This window comes from Cnephaeus nilssonii, assembly GCF_951640355.1.
Source record: "Cnephaeus nilssonii genome assembly, chromosome: 17".
NCBI lineage: Eukaryota > Metazoa > Chordata > Mammalia > Chiroptera > Vespertilionidae > Cnephaeus > Cnephaeus nilssonii.
Genome location: NC_137088.1, coordinates 13,225,293 through 13,237,410, shown reverse-complemented (window position 1 = coordinate 13,237,410; position 12,118 = coordinate 13,225,293). Strand labels below are relative to the sequence as shown.

Here is a 12,118-nt window from a genome sequence, read left to right as displayed (position 1 = left end):
CCACATAGCAAGACCTCGGGTTGGAATTTGATTCCTGGTGTACTCATTCCTGTGCCTGCTGAATCTGTTGCCTTCTAACGATGATGATTCTCTATTCTGTGTCACGGAACTAAGGCCAGGCAGCATTTCCCATGGTTATTCTTTTTTAAAATTTTTACCGACAGTTGACATTTAATATTATTTTTTACTAGAGGCCCGTTGCACGAAGATTCGTGCAATAGGCCTTCCTTCCCCTGGCTGCCGGCACTGGTTTTCCTCCAGCACCCAGGACCCAGGCCTTTGCTCCAGCCGCAGTGGAGAAGCCAAGCCTTAAGGCTAGGCTTTTCCACTCCGGCCACAGCAAGGCTTGGCTTCTCCACTCCAGCCACAGCGGAGAAGCCAAACCTCTTCAGTCCTCAGTCTTCAGTCTTCAGTCTTAGCTCGGGCCAGAGCCTACAGTCTTCTTTTCATGCCTGTGTATGCAAATTAACCTTCCATCTTTGTTGGATTAATTTGCATATTCACTCATGATTGGCTGGTAGATGTCATAGAGGTATGGTCAATTTGCATATTTCTCTTTTCTTAGTGTAGATTATTTTCAGGCCCACGGTTATTCTTGATGCTGGTGGTGGGGAGAGAAAGGATTCCTATGGTTCTGATTTTGGAAGTTAAGTTTGTCCAAGTATCTGATGGAAAGAATTAGGGGGGCAGCTAGCTATTCCCATGTCAGTGCGAGGCCTTCTATGTGCCCATTGGCTTGAACAAGTTAAAGGTCACCTGTGGAGCAAGGTCAGGGCCGGTTCCACCTAAATTGCAAGGTTAAAGTGGGGAAGCCTTCTTTCCTGGCATTTATGAGCCTAGCCCAAACTGGGGGTTTTCTTGCTAAGGAAGAAGGTAGAACAGACATCGGGCACCAACAGACAGCCTCTGCCAGAGACCACACGCTCCCGCATCCTTACTAGATGCCCTCACCTCTGCCCGTGTGTCTGTGAGTCTGTGTCTCTCTGCCTGTGTTAAATTTTAAAACTCGTTTCTATATTTAACTGAAGGAAACAAATCATCCTAAGAGCTGACACGTATTGAGTGCATGTCAGGTGTCGGGAATTTTTCTGAATCATTTATTCTTTTTTTTTTAAATATATTTTTATTGATTTCAGAGAGGAAGGGAGGGGAAGAGAGAGATAGAAACATCAATGAAGAGAGAGAGTCATCAATAGGCTGCCTCCTGCACGCCCCACTCTGGGGACTGAGCCTGCAACCTGGGCATGTGCCCAGACTGGGAATTGAACCATGACCTCTTGGTTCATAGATCTATGCTCAACCATTGAGCCACGCTGGCTGGGCTGAATCATTTATTCTTCACAGCAGCACTCTCAAAGTGCTTAACCAGGGAGAATTTACTGTGGGACTGTTCACCGAATGTGGGGAGAATCAAAGGAACCAAAAAGCATTGGTGAAGTGCCCAATGCTTAGCAACAACAGGAAGCCATTGCCACCCCTGAAAGGACAAGGCGACACAGACTGGTGTCACCACACCAGCCTGACAAGAGCTTAGCGACGTGGAAGAGGGGCTGTCTGTCAGGAGGTATAACTGTAGAATGATGCCATGCCAGCACGCCTGCGAGCCCAGGCAGGCGTGGCCCAGGGACACCGTGGCCTGTCTGTCGTCCCAGCTCGGGTCCCCTGACCGTGCCCCCCTTTGGCTGAAGCAACTAGAAGGCAGAGAGCAAGATGCCCAGGGGAAACAGCCCATAATAAGCAGCCTCCCAGGGAACAGAGTGGGGCAAAGAAGGGCAAAAAATGGTTTGGGGGAGCAACAGGGAACAGCCCACACAGTATTATGATGACTCCTTTTACAGGTAAGGAAACTGAGACATGGAGAGGCAGGACCCTCCTGGCTTCAGGAGCAAGTTGGGAATGAGGAAGGCAGAGCACAAGCCTACACTTGCCTGGACTGTCTGTCTGTACAGTGCTTGTGCTCTGCACATGGTCGGCATCTGATAAAGGGTCCGAGAATGAATCACTTGGCTCGGCATGTTTGGGTAGAGAAGTAACTGTTTCCTCCTCCTCGCCATGGCAGGTTGCCGTCCCAAATCTCCAAGAGGCCGTGCAGGATGCAGACATGCTGGTGTTCGTCATTCCCCACCAGTTCATCCACAGAATCTGCGACGAGATCACCGGGAAAGTGCCCAAGAAAGCGCGGGGAATCACGCTCATCAAGGTGACGTGCCCGAGATGGTGACTGGGGCAGGAAAACGTCGCCAGACGTTAGTTCCTGGGAAATGTCGCCTCCTCTCCCTTTCATCTGTTGGAGACAAGGAAGTGAAGGGGAGGTGATGGCAGGGTTTAGGGGTTTGGTTTTTGTAAAGATGCCTGGAAGGTCGTCCAAAACATCCATCCCAGGAGCCTAGCTTAGCTCAGATTTAGGAGGAGGCTGCTTTCTCGGGCCGATGTGGGGGTGGCTCCTCCTGGTGGGCCTTGTTGTCAGAAAGAACCTTCTAGACCAGGTCCTGGGTCTCACCCACATTCTGGAAATCACCAGTGGTCTGTATTAGTTCCCACGCCTGGTATTTTCCCTAAAGAGGGAGTTTTTAACTAGCAGCCCACGAACCACCGCCACAGATCCATGGACAGAATTCAGGAGGTCCATTGTTTTAACTGTGGGGGAGAAATTGCATTTTTATTAGTTTTAACCTCTAACTAAAATGAGCATTTTCCTCATTTGCAGAGGAAAACCACAAGGCAGAGTTTCAGTAACATTATTAGCAGGACCTGGGACCCTCTTGTCAATAGAAATTGGGGATATGTTCATGTCAAATAGCTCAAGGGTCATTTATGCTCATCGCTACTTTGAAATTACAATAATTGTTAGACCTGCCATGACATCTCTTTCTAATTGCATTAATAAAACGGCACATCTGTTACTTTTATAAAAATAATTTTTTTTAACCTTCACCTGACTATATTTTTAGAGAGAGTGGAAGAGAGAGGGAAAGACAGACAGAGGCCCTAGTTGGTTTGGCTCAGTGGATAGTGTCGGCTTGTGGACTGAAGGGTCCCGGGTTCTATTCCGATCAAGGGCACATGCCCAGGTTGCGGGCTTGATCCCCAGTAGGGGGCATGCAGGAGGCTGCCAATCAATGATTCTCTCTCATCATTGATGTTTCTCTCTCTCTCTCTCTCTCTCTCTCTCTCTCTCTCTCTCTCTCCCTTCCTCTCTGAAATTAACAAAATTACATTTTTTAAAAAATCAACCAATGAATATAAATAAATGGAACAACAAATCGGTGTTTCTTCTCTCTCCTCTCTAAAATCAATAAATTTTTTAAAAAAGGAATTAAAAAAAAGAAAGAAAGAAAAACAAGGAAGCGGTGCATGTAGAATTTAGGATGGTGGTTCACCCTGGAGAATGGATGGACTTGGGGAGAGACACAGGGGATTTCAGTGGTGTTGGTAATGTTCTGTATCTTAACCTGGGTGGTTCCACATGTTCATCTTCTTGTTATTCTTTAAGCAGCACGTTCTCAGCATATGTGTTTTCTCTTGCCAGAGATATTTTTCAAGATGTACATACTATTGGATGTCTTAATCTAGATAACTTACAAAGCAGTGATCCCATACCTCTTCTCTATGGGTGGTTTGTTTTTCCCTAACTTCTTGACCTCCTTATAGGGCATAGACGAGGGCCCCCAGGGGCTGAAACTCATCTCCGACATCATCCGAGAGAAGATGGGCATTGACATCAGTGTGCTGATGGGAGCCAACATTGCCAACGAGGTGGCGGCGGAGAAGTTCTGTGAGACCACCATCGGTGAGCTGCGGGGCGCGGGGACCTGGGCCTCTGGTATTTTTACCTGTACATTTCCCCTGTCTGAGATTTCCTGGAGTGGACTTTTCCCTGTCCCCTTCACATTCCTGTGGTGGACCTATAGGGGGTTGGGATTTTATGCAAAGAGGCCCTTCTGTGGAACTGAAGTGTTTCAGCAACTTCCAGGATGAAAGGAAAACCATGAGGACCATTTTGACCCGTCATGACCCCGTAACGTTATCGAGGTTAAACACAGAAATAAAGGTTTGCTTGTGCCAACGAGCAGGTGGTTACGTCCGTGGTGGGGCTCCCCTGGCCTTAGAAAGCCAGCTTTTCTTTACTCACAGATGCCAGTATCTGGATCATCATTGGGTTCCGTTGAGGTCTGAAAATGGGTGGGAATGATCCCTGTTTCCAGGTGAATAAGCTGAGGCTCAGGGGATACTGGTAAATTACCTGCCCCAAAATCACACAGCTCATACAGAACCCAGGCATGCACTAGGATCTCCTGTTTCCTGAAAGAGAAAGTTCTTTCTAGTCTTATATACAACCTTGATGTAAAAAAAATTTGTTTCTTTAGGGCTTTGGAATTCTCAGGTGCTCGTGTACCATAGTAAAGGGCTCGTAGAAGAGGAATATGTTTGTATTTGCAGTTGTTTTGCAAGAGTTTATTTAAACGTCTCTACCACTTGAGAACTTACTTCCACCCTTGTCAAACACTCGGGCAGTGTGAGTCATCTCGCCCTGGCAGACTTGTAACTGGAAGCTCTGAGGGAGGTCAGGCTCTCCTGACTAAGATGGGATGCATGGGAGATGTAGCTTCTGAGTCCGATACATGCCTGCAATTTCACTTTTTTTTTTTTTGCATTTTTTGCTTTATTTTTAATTGCATTGATATTATGTCATTAGTGTGGAAAACAGAGGTAATCAAAACAAAACCATTTTTATTATTTCACTTGATTTCCATTATTTTTTTCTGTTTGTCCACAAAGTTTATGGTTTGTAATTTAAATCCATATTATGTTATAGTTGCTTTATTAATATATAACAACTTTTAAAAAGTCCATCAACATACATCTTCATAGCTGCATAGTATTCCATTGACAATCCAATATGTGTGGACACTTAAAACTTTTTTTGAGAAATAATATTTTTGGAGAGGAGAGGTATCACAAATAATATAAAAAAGAAAACAAAGTGGCCTAGAACACCATTTCCCAGGTTGATATTTTCAAAAGTGATAGAGCCACAGATAAAGCAACTCAAACATATAAGAAGGTACAAAATTAGAATTAAGATGGTAATTTCCCATCTACTCCCTCTTCCCAAAGGGAATCACTGTTAGCAGCTTCTAAGTATCCTTCCAGAAAAAAAATGTACATATGCATATATACCACTGTATATAAAGGTTTTATTTTTTCACAGTTAATTCTTTTATCCATCTGTGATTTAATATAGCCTGTGAAATTATTATGCAATTCAGTTTTTCCAAAAAAAAAAAATGGTTAACCAGTTGTTCCAACACAGTCCTATTTGCCAATAATCGATTGGCAATCAGTTTTGCCAATTAGTTGGTTGGAATTGACTGGTTATCCCAATCATTCCATAAGGCGGAGCCTTGCGCGCCAATCCCTGATTTAAACCTTGTGTCTACCTATAGGTTTTGGTGAGGATTTTTACCTGCCTCTAAGCTCTGTTTGCTGTAGGAAGGTTTCCAGTGGGGCGCAATAGGCCCTTTTGGTTTGTAAAGACAGACAAATGCACAGAAGTCCACCTCTTTCCCTCTGGCTTCTGTTTACCCAGGGCTTCCACTGCCTTCGCTGTGGGTTGGATCATAAATGACAATAAAAGGGTTACGGGAGTGTCAGAGACTAAAGAAGGTCAGGGAGTGAAGGACAACACTGAAAGACAGCATTGCCATCATTGTTAAGATTGGAATATGGTTGTATGCCAGATCATTGCATTGACATTAAATTTCCTGTATTTGATCATTGCGCTGTGCTTACCCGGATCCCCTTTCTTGATGACATTAGCAGCCAACATATTTTTAATTATGGTAGATGCAGGCATTTCAGCCCACTTGAGTCTTCCATAGAAGAAGAGAAAATGGCATTATTGTTAGTATCGGCTATAAATATTAACTGGCTTGGTGAACTATGGTGCCCCCTTGTGGTAAGAGTTCCCTTCATTCTTGGGATTGATCTCGCAGAATCCAATAATACTTCTACTCAGTCGTCCCCCAAATATTTTTCAAAGCCTATTATGTGTCAGGCACGCTCTAACCAAGTAAGCTACCTGGCCAGGACTAACCATTTTTAATTTCATCTGTGTCCCCACAGTCTCTCCACTCACCCCTGGATTGTGTTGAGGGTTTTGACCCCTGGATTGTGTCCAGGGTTTCAAAGGAGTCATTAAAGAGGTTGACTCTCTCCCTGACTTGGCATGAAAGAGAAGGGGGTTTTCCTGTCCTTTGGTTCACACTGAGTTTGGAGCGGCCTTCCACATGGCGGTAGGGCATTACCTGTTTCGTACCAGATGGTCTGGGGCCCTGCTGGCCACATTACTGCTTATGACTGGTAATAATCATAATACGGTTAGGGCTTTCTTATCCATGATTTAAAATAATCTCCAAGTACACTTGAGAAACAGTGTTGATTGCTGTAAATCAAGCTCATCTCTCTAGTCAACACTGAATAATTTGCTGCCGCAGAAGAACTGACAGATCCCACTTTGTGTCTGTGGCAAATGGAGAGCGCCCTTCTCCCGGCCTGTTTCTCAGGTGGCTCACAGCAGCAGCAGCTCGATGAACGTCATGTGATGCTCAGAAGCATCCTTCATGTCGGAGGCACTGAGCAGTGGCCATGGTGAGGGACAGAGGAGAGAGACAGCAGTGATGTCATGGTGTGGAGGCTGGGGGCTCGCTGACCCAACCCGGGTGATGAAACAGGATTGCACAGAATCACCCAGGTGCTCTGGTGACTGTTTAAAAAAAAGGAAGAGGACAGTTTGCTCAAACTGACACAGTTATATTTGGAAAAAGGAGAACTCGGCTAAATTGATAATAGCAATGCATGTAGAATAGAAAAGGTGTTTCTAGGTATTGGGTGTAGATATTTTAGACATCTTGTTATGGAAAATTTCCTTGAAAACCAAAGTTGGCGATCGCTGGCCTAGAGGCAGGCAGAGCCCTAGTACTGTAGCCTTCAGTGAGCTGTCTGCCATCTGGTGGAGACGTTGGACTTGGGAGCCAGGACTTGGCTGGTGGGTTTATCATCTGATTTCTAGAGCTAAGCCCTCCCCGCTAAGCCCCCAACAACCAGAGCACCCTTCACATCAGGTTTTCTGTATAACATTTTACTTCTGTTTGTTTTTAACCCCAAGTCCCTAAACCACAGCAACAAAAAGTCAAAAACTACTGAGCATCCGTCTCATTCTAGGAACTGTCCTATGGGAGGGGGATCTAGCGGTAGCAAAAACAAGGACTCTGAATGCAGTTCTGTGTGAAAATATTTGTCGGTGTTGCATCCTTTCTCCATTGCCATAGTGATGCCAAGTAATAATCACAGGATCTCAGTGGCATACAAAATAAGTACAGCTACCACGTCCGTGGGCCTCTGGGGGTTGGCAGATCTTGGCTGAGACAGCCAGGTGGCTCTGCTCCATGTGTCTGTCACCCTCCTGGTGGGCCTTGTGGGCGAGCCAGGGCATCTTCTTCTTTTCTTTTTTTAATATATATTTTTATTGATTTCAGAGAGGAATGGAGAGGGAGAGAGAGATAGAAACATCAATGATTGATCAGCTTCCCCCTGCACGCCCCCTGGTGGGGATCGAGCCTGCAACTCAGCATGTGCCCTTGTCCGGAATTGAACCCGGACCCTTCAGTCCACAGGCTGACGCTCTATCCACTGAGCCAAACTGGCTAAGGTGAGCCAGGGCATCTTCTCACAGTGATGGCAGAGGCACAAGGGAACCAGCCCTACTGCACAGAGGGCATCACGCTTCTACTGCATCCTGTCTGTTAATGTCCCCTTGATCAAAGCAAATCCCACGGCTGAGCCCAAAGGCAGGCGGGGAAGTATGCCCACTCACTGTGAGTCTAAGCATGTTGTGGATAGTCAAGCATAACATCCATAGAAAGGGATGCACTCTTCTCCCTCGGAAACAGGGTGGATGATTTTTAACAAGAACCTGTAATAGAGAGAAGCACAGGAATCCAGCTTATAAGTGTTCATGGTAGCAAAAAGTTGGCAACAGTTTTAGATTTCAAACACTAAAAAGATACTTAGATATAATACATGGACACAGTAAAATACAAAGCGGCTCTTAAAAAATGATGTAGAAGCCCTGGCCGGTTTGGCTCAGTGGATAGAGCGTCGGCCTGCAGACTGAAGAGTCCCAGGTTCAATTCTGGTCAAGGGCACATGCCCGAGTTGTGGGCTCAATCCCCAGTGGGGGGTGTGCAGGAGGCAGCCGATCAATGATTCTCTCTCATCATTGATGTTTCTCTTTCTCCCTCTCCCTTCCTCTCTGAAATCAATAAAAATATATTTTAAAAAGAAAAGAAAGAAGAAATAAAAGAAAGCTTTAAAAAAGAAAGAAAGAAAGTGATGTAGGAAAGATATGCTGTCGTTGAAAATTAGTCATGTTGAGGCCCTGGCTGGGTAGCTCAGTTGGTTAGAGCATCATCCCAATGCACCAAGGTCTCGGGTTTGATCCCTGATCAGGGCACATAGAGGAGTCAACCAATGAATGAGTAAATAAGTGGGCCAACAAATTGATGTTTCTCTCTCCCCCTTCCTCTCTTTCTCTAAAACCAGTAAGTAAATAAAAAGAAAGAAAATAAAATTAGTTTGTGCCATAAAATGGGAACCACATATACATTATGTTCCCAGGTTTGAGAACAGCTATGTATATTCATACTTCAGTCCGTTGAAGATGTATGCCAAATTGTGAGTGATCATCTGTGGTGAAATTCTGGAATATTTTTATCTTCTACTTGTACTCTTAACGAATTTTGTAAATTCTCTATAATGACCATATGTTACTGTTATAATAAGGAAAAACGTATTTAAAACTGTGTTAGGTGTGAACAGTTAAGATTAGAGGCTGTTATGAGTTTCCTTTTTTCCTAACTTTTCAACAGGCAGCAAAGTAATGGAGAATGGCCTTCTCTTCAAAGAACTTCTGCAGACTCCAAACTTTCGCATCACGGTGGTTGAGGACGCAGATACTGTTGAGCTCTGTGGCGCTCTGAAGGTAAAGCCAGCCTTTTATTCCTGCTCAGGGGGAGGAGTCCATCATGCGTGGCCACTGTTAGCGTTGCTGAATCTAATCCGGAAGAATGGGCCCCGTGTTCCGTGCACTTAACTCCGGCAAAGAATAGTGAATGGAGAGCCTTGTTTATCACTTCCTGCTCTGCCCTCGCCTTTCCTGGGTGGGCCCAGTTCCTCTCTCACTTCTGGTTTGCGTTTATAAATCTGGGAGAATTGCGGTGTTTTGTTCTTTGGGCAGTTGGCAGCATTAATATTTGGGGAGCATGGCGAGCACCTCGATTGTAGAGGTCTACCTGGGGGCAAAGTCTCCTATTCATTCACATGTTTCTCCTACGTGTTACCTCGAGTAGGAAAAGGAACTGTTTCCTCTGAATTACACACTCTGTTGGTGTGATGGTTCAATGGGTTGGGTTGTTCTTGTTAAAGGAAAGGAGTCTACTGCTTAGGGAGGTTTCTTTTTTTAAGAATCATTTTATCTCAGGGGAAGATCAGATTCAAGAAGCAATTCCTATTGGCAAGGGGCTTGGGAGGGTAAAATAAAGGGCTCCTTACTTGCCTCCACTTAAAAGATAGATAGATAGATAGATAGATAGATAGATAGATAGATAGATAGATAGATAGATGATAGATTGATTTCAGAGAGGGAGAGAGAGAGAAACATCAATGATGAGAGAGAATCATTGATTGGCTGCCTCCTGCACACCCCTCACTGGGGATCAAGCCTGCAACCCGGGCATGTACCCTGACTGGGAATTGAACCGTGACCTCCAGGCTCATGGGTCAACGCTCAACCAGTGAGCCACACCGGCCGGGCTTGCTTCTACTTTTTAAAGACTAGGTCAGTGTCCCTCTCACTATCCTGGCTCTGGGAAGTAGCCTGGAGCTGGGTTGCTGAGTCATTTCTTTTGTAGCAAAATCTGCTTTTCAGGAATTTGAGTACATAGGGAAGGAAATTAGGGGATCTGGCATTCACCTCACTTTGTTAGGTGAGAATTGCAACGATGAAAAGAATGTCGAGGAGACCAAGATCCAGAAAAATGCCTTCCCACTCTTTCTCTAAACTGTACATCTTGTTTTCTCGTCAGAATTTAAAGCCACTTTCTAGAATTAATAATGTGTGTGTACGTGCGGTCACATGTCCCTGTACAATGACAATTTTTAAAAATTAGAGCCAATCAAAGACCTTGGCTCCCAGGTAGCACGTGCCCATATTTCTAAATGCTTGGGGGCATTCTTCTCATTCTGGGCAGGTCCTGTTATATATTTGAGATGCTGGCTTTGGCTGCTCTGTTTTATGTTTGTTGGTTGGGATTTTTATGTGTTTTTAACGGTCCTTCGTTAGTTTAATGACCACTGGGCAGCAGGACCATCACGAATGCCTAATTGCTTGCTGGTCTGTGTGGCTCCAGAGCTGTTTTTAGGTGACTGGATATTTTGGGTGGCGGATGGGGACGCTGTGAGATCCTATGCTGGGGAGAAGACTCTAGAAAGATGGACAGCTCTGGCAAAGCTCTGCTAATGAACGGGACCCATGCTGGTCTTGTGTCTGAGCTGAAAACAGCTTTTCATTTGTGTTGGCGGGAAGCCTGTGCGTGGATTGGTACCTGCTACCGCGGGAAAGTGGTTCATTGGGGTGCATGCGGGAGGGGTGAGAACTATCTATCGTCCTTTCCCTCAGCCATCCTCTGAAACGGGATCAGTGACCCTCATTCCTGTCGGCTTGCATCGAAGCTGTGGTTTTTGCAAACCGAGAAACAGGCATTTTGGCAGTAATCGAGTCTAACCACAGATAGGGAGATAGAGATCCAGAGGCCATAAGTGACTCAAACACAGCAAATACTGGCACCAATGCAGCTTTCAAGAGTCTTGGTCTGGCTCCTTGGTTACTATGTCCAACCTGACTTTTCTGGTTTGTGTCTGGGCCGTTGAATAAAATGAAGCCCTCCCTTGTCAGAGCCTTCCAAAGCAAGGACAAATGGACATATGTTCGTTTTATTACATAATTAACCATTGTGTTTTCCTGATTATAAAGTTGTGCACATTTTACACAACAGCAGAGAGGTGTAAAGAAGAAAGTGAAAGTCACCAGTAATCCTTACATCCTGAGATAACCCCAGTCAGTGTTCGCTGTGTACCCTTCTAATCTTTCAGCAAGTGTGTGTAATGTCCCCTTTTTATTTCAGGGAGAGGAAGGGAAAGGGAGAGAGAGAGAAACATCAGTGATGAGAGAGAATCATCGATTGGCTGCCTCCTGTATGTCCCCTACTGGGGATGGAGCCCGAAACTCGGAATGTGCACTGATGGGGAATTGAACCATGACCTCCGGGCTCATGGATGGATGCTCAACCACTGAGCCACACCAGCCCGGTACTATGTCCCCTTTTTATAACAAAGACTGGATCTTACTTTTCAAATAGTTTGACATGTTTTACTCCTTTTCTCATTAACCTTTAGTAATCTTCTCCATACTCACAAATTTGAAAAATGTACACTCTTTTTTGTGCTCAAAAACATGAGGTCATGTGACTGGGAAACAGCTCCTTACAAGAGTAACAATAAAAAGAAAGTGCAGAAGGATTATGCAAAATCTTTTGTACCAGTGCATCTCATTGCCTTCAGAATGTCCTGCGCCTCCTACTTATGTTCATCTCTGAAGCAGTAACGGAATGTTCTTTTTAAAGTGTCAGCTTTAAGCATAATTCCTGTACATTAAACTGCGTCCCTTTAAAGGATATAATGCACTGGGCTTCACCACCACGATACAGAACATTTCCGTCACCCCCAAGCAATTCCACGTGCCCCCTTGCAGTTCACACCTCCACTCCCCGCCCCAGTCAGGCAGCCACTGATCTGCTTTTGTACACGAGATACGTGCATTTTCTAGAAATTTTATAATGAAGTTTATACAGGGTATCTTCTTCTGTGTCTGGCTTCTTTCACTGGGGAGGTATTTGTGTTTTCATGTAAATTTTAAGAGGTACTTCATACAGAAAAGTAGAAAACTCCTAAGTGTATAGTTCAGCCTATGTTATCATTTTGAATAGATGCTTTATCCGGA

The 12,118-nt window shown here is 44.9% G+C and overlaps 1 protein-coding gene across 2 annotated transcripts in view; it reads left to right on the top strand.

The window, feature by feature from the left end:
• The window catches only part of GPD1L (glycerol-3-phosphate dehydrogenase 1 like), a 35,670-nt gene that overhangs the window by 11,868 nt on the left and 11,684 nt on the right, over nt 1-12,118 (top strand). For both annotated transcript variants that reach the window (XM_079795417.1, XM_079795418.1), the window contains exons 3-5: nt 2,060-2,200; nt 3,652-3,790; nt 8,931-9,043. In XM_079795417.1, coding sequence (XP_079651543.1) covers nt 2,060-2,200; nt 3,652-3,790; nt 8,931-9,043 — 393 coding nt within the window. The remainder of the gene's footprint in view (nt 1-2,059; nt 2,201-3,651; nt 3,791-8,930; nt 9,044-12,118) is intronic.